Source organism: Natrix helvetica (genome assembly GCF_964273705.1).
Source record: "Natrix helvetica genome assembly, chromosome: 5".
NCBI lineage: Eukaryota > Metazoa > Chordata > Lepidosauria > Squamata > Natricidae > Natrix > Natrix helvetica.
This window is the reverse complement of record NC_138551.1, coordinates 77,651,214-77,676,262: the sequence shown is the minus strand read 5'-3', so window position 1 is coordinate 77,676,262 and position 25,049 is coordinate 77,651,214. Positions and strand designations below refer to the sequence as shown.

The following is a 25,049-nucleotide window of genomic DNA, read 5'->3' as shown; positions in this document are numbered from 1 at the left end:
TCATATTGTCTGATTCCAACTCAGAGCTTTTACGTGACTTCAGTTTCACAACAGTGGGGGAAGGGGGAAACCTGCACATGGAGTAACTTACAATGTTCTTTACATTCAGGTTAGCCCCATAGAGAATCAGGAGTCGAATCATTTTATATCGATTTAATCTCACGGCATCGTGCATCGGAGCATCCCCCTCCTAGGAGAAGGAAGGAAAATTGAATATGACAGACTTGGAGGCTGACCGTAAACAATATTGGCAATGCTCAACAAAGGATATCAACATGTTGCAACCGAAAGCTGTTATCTAAGTGAAGAGAAGGACCAGGGGTGACATGATAGCAGTGTTCCAATATTTGAGGGGCTGCCACAGGGAAGAGAGGGACACCCTATCTTCCAAAGCACCTGAAAGTCAGACAAAGAACAATGGGTGGAAACTGATCAAGGAGAGATTTAACCTAGAAATAAGGAGAAAGTTTCTGACGGTGAGAAGAATCAACCAATGGAACAGAAGTTGCCTTCAGAAGTTCTTCATCACTGGAGACTTTCAGGAAGAGACTGGACAACCACTTGTCAGAAATGGTGTAAGGTCTCCTGGTTGGGCAGAGCGTTGGGCTAAATCACCTACAAGGTCCTTGCCAATTCTGTTATTTCTAAGGTGCTTTTTTTTCAGAGGTATGAAATCATGGCATTGAGTTGGAATGACCGGATAGAAGGCATCCTAAACACTGTTGTTATCCTGATAGAAAAGAACACTGCCATTCCTTAAATATCTAGAATTCCTAAAGGGAGGGAACAAGTAGGTATGCATCACTTACTTAGCCTGCATCACTATGCTAAACACTCTCTGTAAACTAATATCAGCTTCAGAAATTTTGAGTTATTCACTAATGGCATGCAATCTAGACAAAGAGCGAAGGGAATATTTTCTATACCTAAAAACAAGTTGGGTCATAAGCTTAGTTCCTGTACTATTTTGGGTGTGCTATACCTTTTTTTTTGGGGGGGGGGTGTTATGGGCTTGGGTCAGGCTGCAGACTGAGATATGGGAAAACATCTTCACTTTCAGACATTTAGTTCCTTATTCAGCAGATTTAGTGACATGATAGTAACCCCCTTTGCTTCCAGTCACAATGACTTACAATCGCAATTCTGGCCTTAGTTACAGTTGTAAGTTGTACCTGTACTAAAAAATTCATGGCCCTTGTCATAAAATATAGAAAGTGGTTATGTCTTGTTGATGGTCACCTCTATTCATGGTACTCAGGGGACACTATTCAGTAGCACGAGAAGCCTCTCTTCCTCTATATTTGAGTCTACTTTTACAAGCACAAAAAGCCACCATTATACCAGGTCCTTCTTGTTCAATATGCCTTCTGATGGGCATTCTAACCCCACCTACTCTATCCCTTATCAAGGAAGGAGATGATATACTTACTCTATCTTTAGCATTCAGATCTGCTTCACATGCAATGAGATGTTCTCCACATTCATACTGGCCTGTCCTTACTGCCACATGCAAAGGACTGCTGAGCAACTAATGGAAAAGAAAAAGTGGAAAAAAGCATTATCCATAACTGCAGACAATAAACTTGGATGGAGAAAAGAACTTCATACAAGCAGGTTCCAGATTCACATCTTCCGTAAATCAAAATTTGGGGACAATTATTGTAAAATACCTTGTCTTTGGCATTTCTGTTTATCCCTTTGTTTAAGAGGAATTTCAGGACATCTACGTTTCCACCTCGGCATGTCCAATGAATAGCCGTTGATTCGAGCTACAGCAGAAGAAGCAAAACAAAAGACCAGGAGATTCAATAATGGAGGAATAATGAAAGCATAGACCTGTTTTAAAGGTATTCAGACTCTTGGCTGGTTATCCTTTCGATTGGCAAAAACTTTTCAGCTTCCTGGACTTACAGATTCACTAAAACTGAAAGATCTTTCAATAAAAGATCCAGATTTTTCTGGATACAAGCCAACAAGTTAAGAAATGATTCTAAGATCATGGTGGCTCCTGCATATAAACAGTAATTCCTAACGATCAAGACTTGATTAAGTTGCATTCATTGAGGAACATAAGCACAGCTTTATTCTGGGTTATTATTTTCTGTTTTGACCAGTAGCTACAGGTAGTCCTCAATTTATGACCACAACTGAGCCCAAAATGTATGTTGCTAAGTGAGAAATTTGTGAAGTATTAAATTTTGCTCCGTTTTTACAAACTTTTCTTGCCGCCTTTGTTAAGTGAAACGTTGCCGTTATTAAATTAGTAACCCCGTTGTTAAGTGAATCTGGCTTCCCCATTGACTTTGTTAGTCAGAAAATTGCAAAAAGTGATCACATGACCCCCAGGATACTGCAACCATCATAAATGCGTCAGTTTCAAGCATCCGAATGTAAATCACACGGCCATGGAGATGCTGCAATGGTCATAGGTATAAAAAAAAATGGTCATAAGTCACTTTTTTCAGTGCCTTCAAATGGTCACTAAGTGAAGTGTTATAAGTCGAGGACTACCTGTATTGGTTCCTAATGTCAAAAGTAAATGTCATCTAGTTCTCTATATAAAACATGCATTTTATTAATAAGCTGCAGTCCCCCTTTAGACTAACTCCTCTTGTACTAATTTAATCAGAAAGGCAGTAGGTCAGAAAGCCCTTCCACTTGACCAGAAGAGCATAACTTGGCATGGATGCTGAGAAAGTCATGTGTAAATCATTGCAGCAGAAGCATACCCTTAGAAGGCAACTTATCATGAAGCCCCTTTTATGAATTGTACAGTGCAGTAAACAACAGTCCCCTTAAGCAATTACATCTGACCAGAGGCATGCATTGCTAACATGAATAACAGGGCTGGAGGAGCCTTATCTGCTGGCCCCACTCCAAACAACTCACACCCCCTATTATCCTGCTCTCTTCTTCATGACAACTGGAAAGTCAACCTGAGAGGAGGGCTTGTTGTCTACAAAAGTTTACTTGATGTGATTGAGAATATGAATGAAGCAGAAATATATACATTATATATATATTTCTATATATATATTTCTATATTTCTATATATATATATCTATATTTCTCTCTCTCTCTCTCTCTCTCTCTCTCTCTTTATATATATATATATATATATATATATATATATATATATATATATATATATATATATATATATATATATATATATATATATATATATATATATATATATATATATATATATATATATATATATATATATATATATATATATATATATTTGTAGATTTTCACGGGTCTAGGTATGCTGGTTTTGTTGTATTCGGGTCTTTTCCCGTGTAAGGTTGAGATTGTCTTTGCAATGTTTCGGCAGGATCTCACCTGCCATCTTCAAGCTGTGGGCTTAAAATGTGATCGGAGCTGCCGTCTTTCTGTAAGTCTTGGTGGGAGGGGATGAGGTGCTGGCTTTGTTTCAGTAAGTGGAATGATTGGTTGTGTGGTTGTATCATGATTGGTAGATTGGTGCTGATTGGTGCAGGCTGTGTGTGCATTGTTGTTTTGTATTTTAACGGCTTGGGTGGTGGGTGGTGTTCGTTTGTTGGCTAGGGCTGGTTTCCAGATGTTTGGTAGGCGGGAGGTATCCTCACGTTTGTTCATGTTGTGGGGGTGTTTCTCTATTTCGATGGCTTATATATAACATATATATATGTTTTCGTAGATTTTCACGGGTGTAGGTATGCTGGTTTTGTTGTATTCGGGTCTTTTCCCGTGTAAGATTGAGATTGTCTTGGCCAAAACAATCTCAATCTTACACGGGAAAAGACCCGAATACAACAAAACCAGCATGTATGTATGTATGTATGTATGTATGTATGTATGTATGTATGTATGCATGTATGTATTGTGTCACAACCTCTGGTATGCCCAAATATGGGAGGGAACACACTGCTTCCCTTTTCTGTCTTTCTGCTCACTCCAGGAGACCATCCAGGCAGAAAACCATATTTTTAATGTTGCCTTTTTATATTTGTGTTGTATTTGTGCTGATAAATAAATAAAGGGAGACTAGTATAGATCTATTTCAAGCTATTTAGCTCTCATCAGCTAACCATATCCTTACTGGGATTTGAACCTGGGCTGTATTACATATTAGGCAGATGTATATATATTTGAACCTGGGCTGTATTACATATTAGGCAGATGTATGTGTGTATGTATGTGTGTGTGTGTGTGTGTATATATATATATATATATATATATATATATATATATATATATATATATATATATATATATATATATATATATATATATATATATATATAAAGTTTTTTATTTCTTCATTTTCATAACAAATAACCACATGTATACTATTACATAACCAACATCGTATTATATTATTAAATATTTACATCAATTCATCTTACCATCAACTCCCAAAACCAATTCTTGGCTCTTCTGCTCTCCATACACCATATTTGTACCTTATCCATCACTTTCTTCTCCCTCTCTCCTCCTCCTCCCTACCTCCTTTCTTCCCTCTGTCATCCTTCCCTTCTCTACTTCCCCTTCCCATCTCCTTCTCTTCTCTCCCCTTTCCACTCCTTCTTTCTCTCCTCCTCTCCCCCCCACCCCCCGCCCTCTCTCCTATCCCTCTCTTCTTTCCTTACCCCTCTCCTCTACTTCACACTCTCAATGGAGCAGATTTCTGATGTGGCTTCATTCATAGTCAAGTTAATTTTAAAGACACCTCCACCACCACCATATGACACAAGGAGAACAGGCATGTATGAGACAAGATGACATGTTAATTCTGCCTCTTTCCTTGTGTTAGCATACTCCTATTAAAAATAATAATGGATAGGCAAAACGGGCTCCTTCTCGTTCTCATAATTCTTTCAGGCCCTTTACATGTTTGTGAGAATCAATCTGAAGGACAGTGTAAGTGCGCAGAGTTTTTGCTTACCATATCTTGGAATTCAAGTTGAGCCCCAGCTGCTACTAACTTTTCCACAATTTCCAGATGTCCTTGTGAGCAGGCCCGGTGCAAGGCTGTACGCTTGTACTGTCAGGTGGAAGACAGATAGCACAATCAATAATAACCAACTGCCTCTTTTTACTTTTAAAGCATTATTTCTCCCTCCCTCTTTCTCCTGGTGATTTTTCTAATCTATAGTCTTCAGATTTCCTGGTGGCCATATACAGTAAGTACTAGCAGAGGCGACACTGTTCAGTTTTCTTGATGAGCCTGATAGTAACTAAGTATTGCCACCTAGAGTGTGTGTGTGTGTGTTTATGACACCAGCCAGAGCATAGAACAACTCAAAGAAGAAGTGCAACATTGGAAGATGTGGAGAGATTTGGTCCATATAATTACTAAGAAGGGGAGGGGAGGGAGGGAGGGCGGGAGGGATGAGAGACAAATATTAAATATTGGATGTAACTGTCTACAGCAGGGGTGTCCAAACTTGGGAACTTTAAGACTTGTGGACTTCAACTCCCAGAATTCCCCAGCCAGCATGGCTGGCTGGGGAATTCTGGGAATTGAAGTCCACAAGTCTTAAAGTTCCCAGGTTTGGACACTCCTGGTCTACAGAGACAGTTGCTAACGTGCTTTTTCAAGAGGCAAGTGGACTTTTTTTCTTTTTCCTTGAAGATATTTCGCTTCCCATCCAAGAAGCTTCTTCAGTTCTGACTGAATGTTGGGAAATGGAAGGATTTACAGTCATCTGGTTATTAGCACTCTTTTTGAGAGCCTTTGAAGCACTTGAAAATTTATCTGGGCCCTCAGGACCGCCTGAAGAGTGCAAATGGGTGTGGAACTTCTTAGAACTGCTGAACTGCTACTGGATGTAATGCTTAAGTCAGACCAGAGGTAGTATTCAGCCAGTTCTGACAGGTTCTGGAAAACTGTAGCGGAAATTTTGAGTCGTTCGGAGAACTGGCAAATAGGCTGGCCCCGCCCCCACTGCCTCCCAGCTGAGCTTCTTTTGTTGCCCTGAACAGGAGAACTGAGCTGGAAAGCAGGTTAGTGGGGTGGGGAGGGAATGGGGATTTTGCAGTATCCTTCCTCTGCCACGCCCACAAAGCCACGCCCATTTGAATCCCACCACTGAGGCAGACTTTTGTTTTTCCGCAGTGATGGTGGAAGAAAGACTGGATTACACTCTAAGAAAATGACCCTCTAAAAACTATTTTGAAAGTTGTTGCCTCCCTACCCAGAAAAACCTGAAAACTGGAGGTAGAACGCTTAGGATGCTTCAAAGGCAATGATTCATTAAGCTACAGCGTCTGGTATCCTTTGGGGGGAAACTGTTCAATTAGGATCAAACAAATAGTACAGAAATCAGTCAAAGCCAATGTACCTCATCACAAGCATCTGGGTCTCCTTTGTCCACTAAATACTTTTCAATTACCGGCATTTTGTTCTCCAAGGCGGCTTTTAAAAACGTGGGAACATCTACAGTTCCTGTCTGAGATAGAATCAAAAGAGCTCATCGTTAATGGGAGATGCCACTAAATGCAGAACAGAAGAAATTAAAATACTTTGTCGCTTGAACGTACTATAACTTCTTGCTCGGGCTCCTTCTCAGCTGGGATTTTGACCTTCTTCACTTTTTTCCTTTTCTTCAGAGTGATGATTTTTTGAAGGTCTTCCAAATTGTCAAGCTTTGTTCTTGCCTCTAGTTTCTTTTTCTTGATCTGGACAAAAGGAACGAACAATACAGTAAGAGAGTTTGTGTCAGGGGTCCAAACAGCATCCAAAAAATAAATCAGAGTCCAAGGCAAAGTATTGCTCAAAGTTCCAATTTATTAAGAGAGCCATGTTGGCACATCTGGGAAAACCCAAATCTGAAAGCTTCCATGTTTTCCCACCCAGTTGAAAGTACAAGATCTTCCCCCCACACCCACAAGCCCATCACATGATCCAATTTTCCACTGCCATGCTGGCAGTTCCACCCATTCAGTTCCAGTCAGGTGCAGAGGTGCAGAGACAAAGAATGACCTTGGCTTTCTAAAAGGAATTTTGTTTTGGCTACATAGCATCTAACTCCATACAATCCCCCCTTCCCTTTTCCCACAATAGAAAAAGGCATAGTAAAATAATAGAAAGTGTGACAGGCCAAAGATTCAAAAGAAAGATGGCTGCAGGCCTAATAGCCCAAAAGAAGCACAATATAGAATTATTAACATAGGATTCACAAGAAATCTCAAGCGTTACCAACCGTGTTAAAAAGAGGAAAGCCTTCATCCCCAGGTCTGCAGCTTTTTACTCTCCCTATCTCCCCCCCCACCTCGCTTCAGAGCAGTGTACAGCTGTTAAGTCTCATAGTGTTCAATGAGCACATTTCCCCAAAGCAGGGGTCCCCAAACTTGGCCACTTTAAGACTTGTGGACTTCAACTCCCAGAAAGGAATCCAATGATTGCATCAGTTTTAATTGTGTTTTGATAGGTGAAGGAAGTTAGCACCCAACCCCCTCCAAGAAAAATGAAATATCCTAGGAAACATTGAAAAGGCAGAGTGTTTGATATTTCCCTAGATGAGAAGTGGAGAGACATGTTTTTTTAGGCAGGAAGTAGACTCACTCTTAATAGCCCCCACCTTTCTCAATAGCCCACAGCAGATGTCCTTAAGGGAAAAAGAGATAGCTAGGTCTATTTGTGGGGAAATGCCCTCACCCAAGATCCAACAAAGGTAGGATTAGCCCTCTACCCATCTCATCACATGGCACCTGGGAAGATTACATCAGCCAGCAAAGGCTCAAGCAATCCTGGGACACAGACAGCCTACAAAGCTAGCTATGACTTCCACCCCCTGGGAGTCTGACCACCAATCAGAATACATTTCTTAAACAGGAACAGGAAGCTCATAAGGTGGAGCTCAGAGAGGGCATAAAACCCAGGGACTCTTAGCATCTCGCCCTTTTTCCTTCCTCAACATCTGCGAGGCGTGTGATCCTCCTTTTCCCCAGGACCTCAAACCATGTGGTCCTGTCCATTAAAACCTTCTTTCCAAGCAACTTCCATGGATCCGGTGTCTTTTTCCCTACTTGGAACTGAACCCAGAAGGACATGTCTTCCAACACAGGTGAAATTACTAAGATTTTTATTTGTGTTTATTGTAGACTAAGCGTAGGAATGAGGCTTGACACGTCTGAGGTGAATTAGAGTGGTTTATTTGCAACAGGCACAAACGAACTATTTACAGGAGAGATTCAGCACCTTCCTTGCTTGACAGCTATTTATACGGAGCTGTCAAGCAGGGCAGCCAATGAGAACGAACTAAACAGCCCGTGCTCAGCCAAGCCGTATCTTAGCCAATCAGGCACGACTTGGCTGTTGCTAGCTGTCAGGCAGGGCAGACCGGTCATAGGTCGAGGATAGAACAGTTACTTAAGCTCAGTAGCCATATGCTTAGGTGTCCAGCTGATGTGCAGGAGTGCAGAAGCCTGGCACTCTGACAAATCAGCCATCAACAGACACATACTGTATACATTAACAACATCTACAGACTAAGCAAAAGAGACAATCAATCAGCCCAAAAGAGAACAAAAACAAGACTCCAGCACCTCTCCACCAGTGATCAGCAACCAGATCAGCACAGATTAACTCCAAGGTTAATAACAGACCAACAGTCAAGTAAACAATGCCCCAATCAAGAAACTGCCCAAGAGCCATCAGTAAACAGCCCAACTGAAGAATTTCTAAGGCCGTCTCCACCCACACATGGGCAAGTTAACTGACAGCAAACAGCACTCCTTATTAGCACTGATGATATTACCTAGTTAGGTTAATAAAACGTCTGCAAGAAAGCTCAGAGAGCACCAAAGACCCACTCAGTGCTGATTTTACAAGTTACGTTATCAGTAGGCGTGCAGAGAAAATAGCCTTGAGAAGTAGAAAACAGCTAAGGGTTTTGTTTCTGCAAGTCACTTTCTTCCTGAGATCTCAGTAAAGAAAATGTTGGACAAAATGTATCGTGTAATAGTTATATTTGTACATCTGTACCAGTGGTGGGTTTCAAATTTTTTTAGAACCTCTTCTGTAGGTGTGGCCTGCTTTGTGGGAGTGGCTTGCTGGCCATGTGACTGGGTGGGAGTGGCCAACTTGTAAAATGTGGTGAAACTCACTTAACAATGGTCTTGCTTAGCAGCCAAAATGTTGGCTCAGAAACTCTGGCATTTGAAGCACGCAAGTCTTAAAGCTTTCAAGTTACAAGACCCTTGCACCCCTAACCCTTTAGAAAAAAAACCAGGGGTGTTCAAACTTGACAGCTTTAATACTTTAAGGTTTAGATAGGACTCTTAGAGGCAGGCGGGGCGATTGGTGAGCCAGCCAATCAGTCAGCGGTGGGTGGGGCAAGCGTGGTCCGGACGGGTGGTGGGAGGGAGCTGGAACCGGTGCTAAACGGCACTGTAGATTTGTGGAACCTCTTCTATAGAAGAGGTTAGAACTGGCAGGAACCCACCTCTGATCTGTACTGCTAATCATTACTCCACTAAACACATTAGAAGGTTGAATACTTGATTGCACGGGTAAATTCACTGTATAAAAAGTTGTGATAAGAGTAGCGTTTTGAGGGAATCTAAAAGGAGAGTCGAGAGTCAGTTTGATTTATTGGTTAAAGGTGTTAGGCTATAAAGTGAGAGAGACTTGTGTGGACTAATCCTGCCTTAGGCCCAAAGCCAGCTGAGTGACTTTAGGCAGTCCTTCTCTCTCAGGCATAAGAAGAAAGCAATTTCTGCTAAGAAAATTGCGTGGACTTGTCTATGCAGTCATGAGGAATCACGACTGGTTTGAAGGGGGAGGGAGAGAGAGATTGTAGTAAAGATGCATTTTGAAATTAGTCGATCAAGAATTACTTCCAAAAGAAATGATGCGAAGGGGTTGTTGGTGCAATAACTATTATACATTATGGAACAGGTTGTCACTTGATGTCACACTCATTAACACCTCGTGAAAAGTCACTTGAGCTGCTACCCTGTACGAAGGATGTGTCAGCTTGTATTTAAAGCAGAGGCAACATACTCCTAAACGGTTCTCAAGTAACTCATAAATGCATCATGTTTGTTGCCACTTACTCATCTACGGATCTTACCTTTGAAGGACTAAGCAGGAGCATGTTCTAGCAAATGTATGGCTCATTTGGCTGAATCAATACATTTTTCAATTGGTTCGGCTGCCACTATTAATATGTAATGTAACACATAAAGTCCTTCATGGCGCAAGGTCTGGTTCAGTGGTGGATTGCCAATTTCTTTTACTACTGTATCCATTTTGTGTCCATTTAATTTGTTTCCACTGTTCAGGGTTGCTACTTGCTGTTTTTAATTGTGTGTGCCATCCTATGTTGCATGTTGACTGGGTGTCTAGGTAAATTGATTTAATACAATAAATAACTAAACAACACGAAAGATGCATGTGTGGTTCTTGCACGTTCTTAGAGGGAGAGTAGAATAACCCGTACAAAAATCCTGATCAGTTTTTTTCTCTTCCAATGATACTTTTGGATCTATCCAGGGAGGTCATATCAGATCCTTTGCCATGGGTTCAAACATTATTGATTATGATTCACATTATGTTCATTAACATTAAATCAAGAGCAATATCAGTTACATCAGCAGGATAGGTTTTTTCCAGCAAAAATTTCCATTTAGGTTCTAGCCTGATGATTTGCTACTAAGGGCTCTAGTTTCCCTCTAGCTCACCATCCTGCAGATGTGAGGGGACATCAACTTCTTGAGCTCCATTCTCTTGAGACTTCTGGAATGTTCTGACCCAACATGTCTAGAGAATGCTAGTTCGAAGAAGATTGCCCTATCGAAACTTGGTTTGTTTGTTTGTTTTGTCTAAGGCAGGGGTGTCAAACTCAAGACATGGGGGCCGGATATGGCCAACAGGGTATTTAGATCCAGCCTGCACACGGTCCTCCCAAGCTCCTTTTTCACTGACACAGGGTTGCAGGAGGCCGTGGCAGCCGAAAACGGAGCTCGGGAGCCTGTTTTCACTGGCAGAGCGGTCGGTTCACCACAGGCGCCCTCAATAGGAGTGACATTGAGCTGGCCATGCCCACCCTGGCCTGACCCACCCTGTCCCCCTGAGGTCAAACACAACCCTGATGCGGCCATCAATGAAATCGAGTTTGACACCCCTGGTGTAAGAGTACCTGGACAATCATTTGCTGTATGCCAAGAGCAGAACTACAAGCATTTGAGTTTTCTAATCTGATATTCCTTTTTATAGGTAAGTAGATGAGAAAGCAAATAACTTGCCACCACCTATAGCATCTGAGAAATTTGTTTGAGTGATGCTCATAGGAACCAGTATCATGTAGTTTCTTTGGTCAATCCTGTCTAACGCTCCATGAGTAGTCAACATTGTCTAGATTTTCAAAATAAAATTTTCGCAACTTTGTTCCCCAGCTAAAATTTCCTTGAAAGTGAAATTGTGTTACATCATGAATGCAAAGATTAAGCACTCCCCAGGGATTCTTAATAGCTGGTCCTTTTAATTTGTTTCAAATCTCAACTTCCTGGTTTTCTCATTATAATTAGGTTTGACTGAAGGTTTTTTTCCCTGATCCTCAGCATAGTTATACCAGATTATGAAGGCTTTTTCTAATATGATTGTAGTATAGAACAACAGTAAATTAAAACAGTGGTGATATATTCCCAGAAGATACATAAAAACTCACTATTTTACCTCAGCTTGCAGCTCCTTCTCTTCTTGGTAAGTTAGAGTGCGCTGTGTTACTGAGGGATCAATGACCGTCTTCAGGTCTTCTTGTTTCTCTAATCTCACTTTAGCTTCATATTCTCCATCTTTGAAGTCCTCTGGAAGGAAATCCCCCGTTTCTCTACCTTCTGTCTTTTTGCCTGTCATCTGTCAAAGAAAACATGTGTCTTAAGAATAGAGTTCCAAAACAAACCAAAACATGGAGGAAACTTATAAAAAAACAGATTCTACAACCACAGAAAGAACTTGTTGACAAAAAAAAGTGAAATTGATGTCCCAAGATCCTCATGACAGACAGAGCCTTGAGGAAATGGTAAGTGAACTGATAAGAAACCATGAGCTGTATAGTTATTGCTGAGGGCAACAGTATTGTTAGATTGGGTAATGGATAGGCACACACAGGCTTAATGGTAACAACAGCTCTTTATTAAGTACAACAAGTGAGAACAATCCAGCGAAGGCTGAGTCTGACAGCAGCCCTTTTATAGGGAGCTGTCAGACCCTTCGACCAATAGGATTAAACCTCTGTTCCCGCTGGAAGAGAGGACCTTGGTGGAAACCACTGTAGTTAGAACAAGTATCTAACAACCAACCCCTGTTGGGTGGAACAATCCTACTTGTTACGTAGTCACGCAGGTAGGCAGGCTTTTGGGTAGCTCTGCCTGACCTGCGCAGTTTAGTAGGAGAGGTTTCCTTGGACAGGACAGATGGTCCTGTTTGCTCCGTAGCTCCGCTTGGTGGAAGCTCCTGGAACCTTTCACAGGCCGCGCTGGAGCTTCTAGAGCCAGTTCACTCAGAGCTCGCTGCGGGCCTGCAACATAACCAGATACAGTACATTTCCCAGTACCCTCAGGCTTCAGCTGGCCGTGGAAGGAGTGATTGTTTGCTCAGTTTGGGTAGGGCTTTGGCTAACTCGTGCAGGAGTTACCTCTGGTTGTCGAAGAGTGGTGTTGGAGAGTTCGTCACGGAGTTGGTCAATATGCCTTCTCCAATTCCTACCGTCCTCGAGCTCTAGGAGGTAAGAGTGAGGGCTGGTGATGCCTATCACTGTGGCAGGAATCCAGAGTTCCCCCAGTGTAGTTGTGAGCGTATACCGAATCCCATACTCTAAATGTCCGAATCTTGCTTGTGGACTCTGAGGGGCGATGAGGCAGAATAATTGGGGTGTAGCCGATCTAAGTGGGACCTTAGCCGGCGACCCATGAGAAGCTCAGAGGGGCTTCTCCCTGTAGTGGCACTGGGTGTGATGTGCTGAATTAGCAAATAGTGGTCAGCCCATGTTTGTCAATGTCCCGGGCTCATCCTAGAGAGGGCCTCTTTTGCAGATCTCACCATTCTCTCCGCCTGAACTTTGGAGGTCGGATGGAATGGCGCGACCAGGGCATGCCTGATTCCCTGAGCTGCTAGGAAGGTCTCAAATTGCATGGCCATGAATTGGGGCCCGTTGTCAGAGACCAAGATGCCGGGCAGGCTGTGCATGAAGAAAAGTCTCCATAGCACCTTCTGCCGTAGTGGAGGTCATCAGGACTACCTCTAACCATTTTGAGTAGGCGTCCACAACTACGAGAAATGTCTGGCCATGAACTGGGTCAGCAAAGTCAATGTGCACTTTAACCATGGTGCTTGAGGTCGCTCCCACTCCTTAGCGGGCTTCGCTGGGGGAGCTGGTCTGGACTCCTGGCACAGTGTGCAGGTAGCCACCCACTCTTCTATCTCCCTGTCCATGTTAGGCTACCACACGTAACTCCTAGCCAAAGACGTCATCCTGACAATTCCAGGATGCCCTACGTGTAAAGCCTCTAATACTGCAATGCGCAGTTTGTGTGGAACAACGACCCGGTCCCCCCACAGTAAACAGCCATTTACAACCGATAACTCATCACGTTTGACAAAATACATTTTGAAATCAGCCCCAACAGGCCCCTTGGGCCACCCCCTCCACCCCCAGTTCAAAATTTGTTTGATGGTGGAGTCCTTTGCAGAGTGACGGGCAACGCCACTGGATGAGACAGGGCCAGTCTCAAGGCAGTCAATGAGGAGGACTGGTGTCTCAGGGGTCAGGTCAGCAAGAAGTTTGGGCAGCGGCTTTGAGCATCCGCGTGCCCCAAAGTGGAGCCTGGTCGGTGGATGAGATGACAGAAGTAGACAGCTAGGAAGATGATCCATCTGGTCATGCAAGGTGATAATGACACTGGGGTAGTTCGGTCCTCAGCCAGTAAGCCCAACAATGGCTTGTGGTCCATAACCAGCTCGAAGTCCCAGCCATATATATATTCATGGAACCTCTTTACTCCAGCCACTGCAGCCAAAGCTTCACGGTCCAGCTGGCTGTAGTTCCGCTTTGCGGCAGACTAGGTCCTGGAGTAAAATGCAATAGGGGCTTCAGTTCCATTAGGCATGCGGTGGCTGAGGACGGCACCGACGCCGAACGGGGACACGTCGCAGGTAAGCACCAATGGCAGGGTCTGGCTGTATTGTACCAAAAAGGAGTCCGCCGACAGGAGTCATTTTACTGCGGCAAATGTGGCAGCCTCAGCTCTGCCCCAGGACCACTTCACGTTCTTAGCCAGGAGACGGTGTAAGGGCTCAGCAACAGTGATTTCTGTTTAAGAAAGACGCTGTAGAAATTAAGGAGCTGGAGGAACGCCTGCAGCTCGGTTTGATTGGAGGTGTGGGGGCGTCTTGAATTGCTTTAATTTTTTGTATGGTCAGGTAATCCCAGAGCTATCGATTAAGTACCCTAAGAATTCAACCCTTAGCACGTTAATTTGGCATTTCTCTTTCTTGAGACGGAGGCCTTTGTCTCTAATTTGAGCCCAAACTGTTTGTACACATTTGAAAATTTGTGCCTCATTTGCAGCTGATACCAAGATGTCATCGAAATAGGGGACGACTCCTGGAATTCCCTGCAAAAGCCATTCCATGAAGCTTTGGAACAGTCCAGGGGCGATACTAACGCCGAATTGCAGGCAGTGACATTTGAATGCACCTCTGTGCATCACAATGGTTTGGGCCTCTGCCATAGCGCCATCTACAGACAATTGTTGGTATGCCTGCGCCATGTCCAATTTTTTTAGGCACTTTGTTGTAGCACTTTATTTATTGTGCACTTGTAGTCCGCGCAGATGCGGACAGATCCATCAGATTTGACAGGTGTCACTATAGGGGTCTCCCAGCGTGCGTGATCGACTGGCTCTAGGATTCCCTGGCCTATGAGCTTGTCAATTTCCCTATCAATTTTGGGGCGGAGAGCAAAAGGTACTCTCCTGGGTTTTAGCTTATTGGTGCTATGTTGGGATCCAAACTAAAGGAAAATTGAGTCCCCACATACTTAACCAGACTGGTGCCAAAGACGTCCTCGAACTCCTTAAAGATGGCTTCAGCGCCGTCGTCTTTCAATGCGTTGATACCGGTCACTTCTAGGCCCAGAGCTTGGAACCAATCTAGTCCTAGGAGGCTCTGCAGGTTGCCGCTGACCACTGTCACTGGGAGTTTCCCGCTGGACTGCTTGAACTTCACCTGGAAGATGCCTTGGCCCACGATGGGGACCCGATTTCCCTGGTAATCTCATAGGCGGATGTCAGGGGTGCGAAGATATTGCTTCTCTAGGCTAGGGATAGCCTCCTTCAGGGTAGACCACGGCGTGATGGCCAGTGATGACCCGGTGTCAATCTCCATCTCACATAGAGAGTCCTCGATGAGGACTGTGACCTTCAGCTTTTTTGGCTGCCTGGTGCAGACTTAGCCGATTGACGTATGGTAGGTGACTCTATTGTCGCCCTCTGAGCCCCATGGTGGCTTCTGCCAGGCCCCTTGGTTGGGCCTCTGTTGGTGGGTTGGTGCGCTTCTAGGCTGCCAGGTAGTGGCAGGGAATTCGCTCCGACACATCTTGGTGATGTACCCCTTTCGCTCGCAGTGCTGGCAGGTTGCGTCACGGAAACGGCAAGCTGATCTGGCATGGTCTCCTCTGCAGCTAGCGCAAGGCGGGAGATGCAGTTTGAATTTGTGCACCGGCTGGGCGCGGCTACTGCGCATGCAGCAGCTTCCACGCCCTCTGAGCTCTCAGCTCTGCAGCCTCGTGATGAACGTGTGTACTCTTTCATGCATCTTGTGGAGCGCTTTGGCGCTGCAGAGTCTCAGTAGATTTGATGGCTGATTTGGACGCCCTGGCTTCGTCCAAGGTGATCGGCAGAGTGAGGTTAGCTTTAGTGAGTAACCCCCTCTGTAGGTTAATGTCCCGCACGCTGCAAATTATGCAGTCCAGAATCAGCTCGTCCAGGTCTCGGAATTCGTATTACGCTGCGGCCTTGCACAGCGCTGTAACATACTCGTTAATCGACTCGCCCTCTTTCTGGTTCCTGATGTTAAACTCATGCCGGCGAACGTGCTTGGACGGCTCCTCAGCGTCTGCTGGAGCATGGACCAGGTAACTGGTTGTAACGATGTTGGCTCAGAGAGGTCTTTCGCCATCTCGAACACTTCCCGGCCACAGTATCCGAGGAACATGTTCTTCTTGCGGCCTTCAGAAAGGCCCATGAGGTTGTTTGCCTCAAGGAAGCAGTCAAATCGTAGCATGTGTGAATCCCAGTGCTCGGTGACTGGGTCATACGGAGTCGGTGGGGCATGCATGGCCATTTTGTGTTCAGAGGGCATTTTGTGTTTGCCGTTCAAAAATGGCTGCTCGAAGTCGCGCTGAGCTCCGGGCTGGATGTACTTTCTGGATTTCTATGCTCTTTTTGGTTCACCTAGTTGTCTTCCAATCCCATCCTCATTGCCAGTGTTAGATTGGGTAATGGACACACAGGCTTAATGGTAACAACAGCTCTTTATTAAGTACAACAAGTGAGAACAATCCAGCGAAGGTTGAGTCTGACAGCAGCCCTTTTATAGGGAGCTGTCAGACCCTTCAACCAATAGGATTAAACCTTTGTTCCCGCCGGAACAGAGGACCTTGGTGGAAACCACTGTAGTTGGAACAAGTATCTAACAAGTATATTTGCAATTAAGTAATTGTGGTAAAGATTAGCCATCGGGATATTCAGAAGCAAAGGGGCTGGGGAAAAAAGGAAGCAGTAGAGGCAATATCCCAAAGGTGCTTTTTTCAAGAGGCAACTGGACTTTATGGTTTTTCTTTGAAGGCGTTTCACTTCTCATCCAAGAAGTTTCTTCAGCTCTGACTGGATGGTGGGGATCAAGAAGCTTCTTGGATGAGAAGAAAAATGTCTTCAAAGAAAAACCAGAAAGTCCAGTTGCCTCTTGAAAAAAAGCACATTTGGGGCAACTATGACCTGGATGATAGAGGCAGTAGATTGCAAAAGAAAACCGTGAAGAAAAAGTAGGTGATATTGAGACTTGGAAAGAGCCAGAATGAAAGAAAGAAAAAAGCAAGAAGACAATCATTATTCCTTAAGAATAGCGTGCTCAATTCTGTTGGGAGGTAGGACAAAATAACACTAGTAGGATAGTTATCAAGAGACTAAGCGATTTGAGAAAAATAGTTACCGTATTTTTCGGAGTATAAGATGCACCTTTTTCCCTCAAAAAAGAGGCTGAAAATCTAGATGCGTCTTATACACTGAATACACCATTTTTTGCTTCCTGAAACCCCCCCCCCCTTCACCAAAATATCCGTGCATAGCTTGTAGGAGGCTTTCAGAGAGCTCCTGGGGGCTGGGGAGGGCAGAAATGAATGAAAAATGGGCCCCCAGGAGCACTCTATAAGCTTCCTAAAGGCTATCTATGTCCTTTTTTTGACAAAACATGGGGCCGTTTTCGCAAAAAACAGGCCATTTTTTGCTCCCCCCCCCCCAGCACTCTACAAGCCTCCTAAGGGCTATTCATGCCTTTTTTGTTGGAAAAAAAATGGGAGGTTTGCAGAGTACAAAAACCTTTTTTTAAAATTTGCCACTTCAAAACCCTGGTGTGTCTTATACTCCGGTGCGTCTTATACTCCGAAAAATTCAGTACGTTTTGCAGCAATTTGAGAGACAAAGTCAACAGATGTAGTGAAATAGAGAAGCCCTGAAGAAAACCTATCAGTTCTCCCTCACTCACAAAGGGAAGGCTGGAGATAGGACAGTAGTCTGACTAAGGAAACTGTAGACTGACTGCTACTGTGGACCATGAATGTATTGGGTTGCAACATCTGACACTCACATTAGGACGTTTGCCATCGTAGCAGCAATATGACCTGCGACAATGAAAGCCCAGAAGCACTGAAGGATGTCAGAAAAGATTTTTATATATCAATTGGAATTAGCCATAAAAACTGCTTAGCTGCGAGCAGCTGATCATCGGCTAATACCAAGAATACTACAGGCTGTCCTCGACTTATGAAGACAGTGAAGCAGCCAATGTTTCTGTTGCTAAGTGAGACATTTGTTGAGTTTTGCCCCATTTTACAACCTTTCTTGCCACAGTTGTTAAGCGAATCACTGCAGTGTCTAAGTTAGTAACCTGCTTGTTAAGTGAATCCAGCTTCCCCATTGACTTTGCTTGGAAAAAGGCTGCAAAAGATAATCCCCTGACCCCAGGACGCGGCAGCCAATATGAGCTAGTTGGCAAGGTTCTGAATTTTGATCCTGTGGCCATGGGGATGCTGTAATGGTCGTAAGTGTGAAACACTGTCATAAATCACTTTTTTCAGTGCCGTTGTAACTTCAGATGGTCACTAAATGAACTGTTGTAAATCAGGGACTACCTGTATTGTAAGATTAGTTTTACTAATATTTACCAATATTGACAAATATATAATACAAAGAAGGGATGGTGAGCATTTCCCTTATTTGTTCCACCTGTCACCTCCAGCAACTGTAATTACTAGAGGGGGGAAAAACAGTTGAATAAGTGTGTGTGAATAAGATAATAAATCACTTTTTTCAGTGCTGTTGTAACTTCAAACAGTCACTGAACGAACTGTTGTAAGTTGAGGACCACCTGCAGTTGCCTACAACCAAGCAATTGTTGCCCTAATGATCTGATTACTAGTCACTTCTAACTAAGCACTGGCCTCAGAACGAACAGACAGAAAAGGGATTGAGCTTGAATTAGATTTAACATGTAGAGGGACGGCAATACATTAAAAGATCTGGATGCTAATGAGCTCAGATACAGAATATCTTACACTGAAGGATATGTGCCCAGGTGGGTTCCTACCAGTTCGGACTGGTTCACCCAAACCGGTAGTGGTTTGACGGCCTGGGTCGCTGGAACCGGCAGCAACCCAGGCCTGCCATGCCCCTAAACCAGTTCTCCGGGCGCTGCCAGAGGCGCCACCATCTTGTTTTTCAGTTCTGTGCATGCGCAGAACAAATTTAATTACACTGCGCCTGCGTGCGCAGTGAACACGTGAGCAAACTGGCAGTAGTGCCTGCCACAACCCACCCCTGTGTGTGCCCTTAATACATTCAATTAAATTTAAAATCAAGTCTGCAACAGTATGCAAGCAGCTAAAGTTAGAGATTGCTACATCTCACTGAAATCACCGAAACAGCTCAACGTGACTTCTATAAATCCCAATGCTTCCAGTGGCTTTTAGTCACGACTATGTTTAGCTGGATGAAGAGAAATGGTGGATAATCCATCCAAGAATGTAATGGGGCATGTTTTTTTTTAAAAAAATATCCTACTCCCTTGTTCCTCCCTACTCTCTCTAGACTGACAGACTCCTATGCCATCTGCTTTTGAAATCCTTTTTGGCTTAGAAGGAGCTTCAAGTGACTTGGGGGGTCCTGCTATTGAGAAATGGAAAAAATCTCCTGGATTACCCAAAATTTACCACGTTGATCTTGAGTTCGTTCACACCAGCTTTGTTTGCGAGTCGCTGACAAACTATATATACATTGAAAGTTACAGAAATCCACATTTTATGAAAGAGATTTCATAAAATGAAATCTCTTTCTGATCAAACCACAGTAGTCCATGAAAAAGACTCACTCCTATCCATCCACTTAAATTCAATAATACGCTTAGGAAATTACACAGGGTTTACTCATATACTTTCACTTTTTATTTTCTAGACCTAAGAAACAGCCATCCAGATTGTCATACCCATATTCAATGACAAATTAAGCTCAGAGGGGTAGAATAGCTAAAGGGCTCGCTTATTTGCCAGTACAAAAATCTTGTGCTATAATTACAGCTAAAGTGTTTGAGATAAGCAACTATTTCAGAATCACGTCTATTTTCTTTCCATTCCTTCACTGTCATTTGCTGCCATTAATAACACAGTCATAAACAGCAGAGGTGACTAGAGGCCTATTAAAGCTGGGTCATCTAAGTCCTGTTTTAATTCTTTATTATGTTGTCTGGAATGGAAGTTGGAGCCAGACTTGTGTGCTTGGCATAGTATAAGCGTAGTTGAGAATACTTTGAATCACAAGGGCTGTTTTAATAGCTGTGAAACCCATCACTCTTCTACAGTTTTTGTCGTATTTTCTTGTGAACGATCTCGAAAGTCTCAAAATGGCAAAAGATGGCATATAATAAATATCCCCTTTTGAAAATTTTGTTGACACTTAAATATGACCAAGTTTTTTTAAAAAAAAATAGTTTGCAAGCTAAACTACAGTACAATGTAGTGCTACATAAATTACTGTTATTAAATGTATGACGCATTTACATGAAATATGTTTTCAGTAACGATTTCAGCAATAAATAACCCTTTCCCTATTCATTCATCTTCATAATAATCTTTAAACCTAGGAGAATATCATTATTGTCCCAAAAGTTGCTAGTGATAAAAACTATTGGACATCAGCTCAGCTAAAGCTGTATTCACATGTGAATCGAAATTCAAAGAGTAGATATTGTCTCTTTGTTCTGCTTGCTTAAAAGGACCACACCCATTCCCCAATGACATTTTCATTCCAATATAATTTTCCCTTAGGTACCACCTTCAATCAAAAGAAACAATTTGGTCTTAGAGGTAACCATTCCTTTGACATGGTGGTCAGCCCACATGCTATTGAACTTTTCAAAAAAAAAATAATAATTATCACACAAGGTAGTTTGATACTTACCAGATCTTCTACCAGTAGCATCATCATCCTGGCTGTTGGCTGTATCAAAAGCTGATGGTACAAAGGAGTATTCCTCTCAAGAAAGATGCCTTGACGGTCCAAGGCAATTTGACTGAGACATGCCAAGCTCTGTTAGTTTATATATCTTTGCAAAAACTTCTTCTGAGTGAGATAATCTTCCAACCTGGGAATCCAAACAGTTCAGCAAAAGGTGTTTTCACATTCCAGGCATATTAACTAGCCAGATCTAGTGTCAAAGGATAGGAATTGGAGGGGGGTGAGTTGGGTGAGGGAGGTGGAGGGGAAGAGGAAAAGTCCTGCGATGTAACGGCACCGAATATCTGAATCAGTATGAAATACAAGAGCTTCATTCCATTGGCAGTGACCACATAGCTCAGCAATGCTAACCATGCTGGCTGCCCGGTGTCCATTAAGACAGCTGTCTGCAGATACCACCCTTATCATAACTGGCTCCCACATGAGCAACAGACACCAGGAAGGGGGGGGGAGACAAATCAGCCCTTGTTTTGTGGGTAAACAAAGAAGTAGGTCAACTGATGGAAAAATAATTATTTTGGCGATAGTATGCCCTAGGGTTTATAAATAGTTCTGTAGAAAAATACAGTATATTCTTCCCCTTGCTCTCATCCCCCCAGTCTCTCTCATACATACACAAACTTATCATGATGTCACCTGTCTATATTTGTCAAGGAGAATTTTCTGAGGGAATTATGAAGCCAGAGTGATGTCTCTGGTGCTAAAAGGACTGGGTGACATGTTAAGTTACCATCAAGATAAGAACGCAAAACTCGCCTGCTTTTCATTTTCTCTGGAATCTGTCACTGCTTATAAACAGGGATTGTGAGCTCTGATTTCAAGGGGCAGGAAGGTGAAACTGCCATTTAGTGTAGGTAAAGACTTACAACGAAATTGGAAAAGACAATACTTTTTTTTAAAAAAAAATCTAACTCTTGTCCAAGGTATGCCTTTTAATGAGGAGTTTACGGTGGGCCTTGGAATTTTTGCCCTTAGGAAATACAAAAGATGCAGCAAATCGTTAATATCCTGATCTGATTAATCAGTCCTCACTAAAAGCCATTTCAAAAGTTAATGTATTGGTTTCCAAAACCATATTCCATCTGCAAGTGCCCTAGGCCAGTGATGACAAACATTTTTTGCCTCAGGTGCCAAAAGCACCTGAGGCACCTGAGGCTATCGTGCATGCGTTTGTGCCCACCCCCATAATTTAATGCCCCCCAAACTGTACCCCCTGCGCATATGCACGTAACCCCTTCCCTGCTGCCCCACACATGCACACATGACTTTCTTGGAGCCCAGGGAGGGCGAAAAACGGCCGAAAATCAGCTGGCCAGCTCGCGCATGCATGCTGGACCTGACAGGGCAAGGCCTTGTGTTCCCTCAGAAATGGCTCCACATGCCACCTGTGGCATGCGTGCCATAGGTTCGCCATCACGGCCCTAGGCAATGTGTAGCTTTAAAAATAAAACTCCTATCCTTAAAAGAAAATCAAAGTATAAAATACAGATGTAGCATGCTACAGTAAAGAGAAAGAAATCTATTAAAATCAATAGTCATATTAGCAGCAGTAATTTCAAATGAGTATAATAATAATAATAATAATAATAATAATAATAATAATAATAATAATAATAATAATAATAATAATAATAATATATTTAATTTGTTAGCCGCACCCTCTCCGCAAGGGACTCGGGGCGGCGTACAATAAAAACTTACATACATACATATAAACATACAGATACACACATATACATACATATACATACATACCCGGAGGAGGTAATAATTAAATATACAACACATTAATAATAATAAAAGATTGCCATTAAAAAATACCCCATAATAATAATACAATTTAAAAAGGACTGTCATCCTCTGTATCCTACTTTACTGCACTACTATGTAACATTGCTATATTAAATATTCTTTGGATAGTCATTTCCTTACCAGATGTACTCTCAGGAGGAAATACACTGAAATATGGAGGGAGGCAGAGGATGTGCTTAAATTGGTTATTTAGAAATGGAGGAGCGAAGTCAAGGGCAAAAGGAGGAAATGGCATTTTATCCTTCAGAAAAATATTGGAGGACATTCCGTGGCAGAGAAACAGACGCTGGGCTAATGTTACACAGGGTTAGTTAGAACATGGACATGGCCTTAACAGAACTTGATTATTTTCTTCAAAGAGAATATATTTAAGCATGTTTTTCATTTGGATATCATTTCTGGATTTTGTGCTTGTGATGAAAAAAATATGAAACTTTGACTTTGGTTTGTCGATTAGATAGATTTGTCATTATAGAAATGGTTAGTTACATATTAATGTGTAAAAGCAAAAATTTGAAGCTGGAGTGTTTTTAATCTTACGTTGTGCTAAAGAGTCGGAAGTCCATACCTTTTTTTTCACTTTTTTCCCCTTGTACATTACATTTTCTTTTCTCCTTTCTTTTTCCTTCCCCTAATTTCCCATTTCTATTTCTCTTTGTATTTTATATATAGATAAAATAATAAAAGCCAAAACAAATTAAAAATTAAAATTAAATTGAAATAGGGAAGGAGTCAGAAGATGTGCTTAAAGTGGTTGTTTAGAAAAGGAGGAGTGAAGTCAAGGGCAAAAGGAGGAAATGGTATTTTATCCTTCAGAAAAATATTGGAGGACATTCCGTAGCAGAGAAACAGACGCTGGGCTAATATTACACAGGGTTAGTTAGAACATGGACATGGCCTTAACAGAACTCACCAGTAGGGGTGAAGTCTTTTTATAGATTTACTAATTTGCAACAGAGACACAATATCAAGAAATAATGTTGATAAGTGAATAAAGGGAATTACTACAGCTTTACAACTGGTCCTCAATATAACATTAAGAAAAAATCAATTAAACATTAACAAGGTACAATACATTGAGTTAGTTTATGGTATAAAAAAAGAATATAAAACTTCGCGCTTAGTGCCAAAATCTCCTCTAAGGAGGGGAGAGGGGGAGGGGGAGGAGGAGGAAGAGAAGAAAAAGAGGAGGAGGAGGAGGAGGAGGAGGAGGAGGAGGAGGAGGAGGAGGAGGAGGAGGAGGAAGGGGAGGAAGAGGAGAAAATATAAAATGTTCGTGTACTTTGTGCACATAACTGTCCATTTCTCTGTGTGAAGTTGAATAATATTTCTTGAATTATAATTTTTTTTCCATAAATGTGACAGCTGCACATCATTTGTCAGAAAAAAAGCAGGAAGCATGAGAAGCTGCTTAGCCTGACGTTTCCTGTATTGCATTGTCTGACTGATTGATAGTTGTTCTCAAAGTTTCAGACTAAGGGTTTTCCAGGGATGAAATCTGGAATGGAATGCTTGGCAAATGAATGCATTTGGGTCAATATTAAAGATATTGCCATAGGTCTATACTACAGGTCACCCAACCAAGCAGAGGAAGTAGATGAACTTTTTGCTAGTCAGCTAACTAAGATATGTAGGGAGCACACCATAATAGTAGTGGGGGATTTTAACTACCCTGACATCAACTGGGAAACAAACTATGCACCAAGTGGAAGATCCAACAGGTTCCTAACAAACCTAGCAGACAATTTTGTTTCTTAAAAAGTTGAGAAGGGAACAAGGAGATCAGCCATATTGGACTTAATTCTCACTAACAGAGAGGAAATGATAGAAGGTGTTGAAGCCACAGGAACCCGGGGGGCAAGTGACCATGCAATATTGGAATTCAACATTATGCAAACGCAAGTAGTAGAACAAAGTCAAATTAGAGTCTTGGACTTTAAGAGAGCTAATTTTAATAAACTTAGAGAGAGAGCTTGGGAAAAATTCCATGGATGAGAATCCTCAAAGGGAAACAACTCAAGAAGCTTGGGAAATTTTGAAAAATGAGATTACAAAAGCCCAACATAGCACAATACCAATGAAGAAGAAAAATAACAGCTCCCAAAAGAAACCAGCATGGCTGCATAAAGAACTATCTGACAAATTGAAAGACAAAAAAGATAAGAATAAAAAGTGGAACTAAGACAGAATATCAGCAAATAATCCAAGCATGTAAAGATGAAGTGAGGAAAGCTAAGGCTCACAAGGAAGAAAGGCTTGCCACAAAAGTAAAAAAATAACAAAAAAAGCTTCTTCCAACATGTTAAAAACAAGAAACAAGTTAAGGAAACATTGCTGGGAGAAATGGCAAGAAGGTGACAAACAACAGGGAGAAAGCAGAACTATTTAACTCGTGTTTTGCATCTGTCTTTACACAAAAGGATAAAGCAGTCCAACCTACCAAAAACAGCAGCACA

At 42.4% G+C, this 25,049-nt stretch overlaps 2 protein-coding genes and 1 long non-coding RNA gene across 4 annotated transcripts in view; 2 read left to right on the top strand and 1 right to left on the bottom strand.

The window, feature by feature from the left end:
* Positions 1 to 1,422, top strand: part of RPP30 (ribonuclease P/MRP subunit p30) — a 36,241-nt gene extending 34,819 nt beyond the window's left edge. Inside the window, exon 11 of the mRNA XM_081953540.1 lies at positions 110 to 1,422. Coding sequence (XP_081809666.1) covers positions 110 to 114 — 5 coding nt within the window. The 3' untranslated portion in view covers positions 115 to 1,422. The remainder of the gene's footprint in view (positions 1 to 109) is intronic.
* The window catches only part of ANKRD1 (ankyrin repeat domain 1), a 39,310-nt gene that overhangs the window by 3,935 nt on the left and 10,326 nt on the right, over positions 1 to 25,049 (bottom strand). The window contains exons 1-8 of one of the 2 annotated variants that reach the window (XM_081953537.1): positions 20,725 to 21,043; positions 11,672 to 11,851; positions 6,532 to 6,669; positions 6,333 to 6,440; positions 4,934 to 5,032; positions 1,671 to 1,769; positions 1,430 to 1,528; positions 92 to 190 (exon numbers count right to left, since the gene is read on the bottom strand). In XM_081953537.1, coding sequence (XP_081809663.1) covers positions 92 to 190; positions 1,430 to 1,528; positions 1,671 to 1,769; positions 4,934 to 5,032; positions 6,333 to 6,440; positions 6,532 to 6,669; positions 11,672 to 11,851; positions 20,725 to 20,751 — 849 coding nt within the window. In that variant the 5' untranslated portion in view covers positions 20,752 to 21,043. Of the gene's footprint in view, positions 1 to 91; positions 191 to 1,429; positions 1,529 to 1,670; positions 1,770 to 4,933; positions 5,033 to 6,332; positions 6,441 to 6,531; positions 6,670 to 11,671; positions 11,852 to 20,724; positions 21,044 to 25,049 lie in introns of those variants that run through there. The other variant, XM_081953538.1, reaches the window with a different exon arrangement.
* The window catches only part of LOC309392371, a 36,267-nt gene continuing 18,118 nt past the window's right edge, over positions 6,901 to 25,049 (top strand). Inside the window, exon 1 of the long non-coding RNA XR_014175432.1 lies at positions 6,901 to 8,057. This is a non-coding gene — a long non-coding RNA (uncharacterized lncRNA). The remainder of the gene's footprint in view (positions 8,058 to 25,049) is intronic.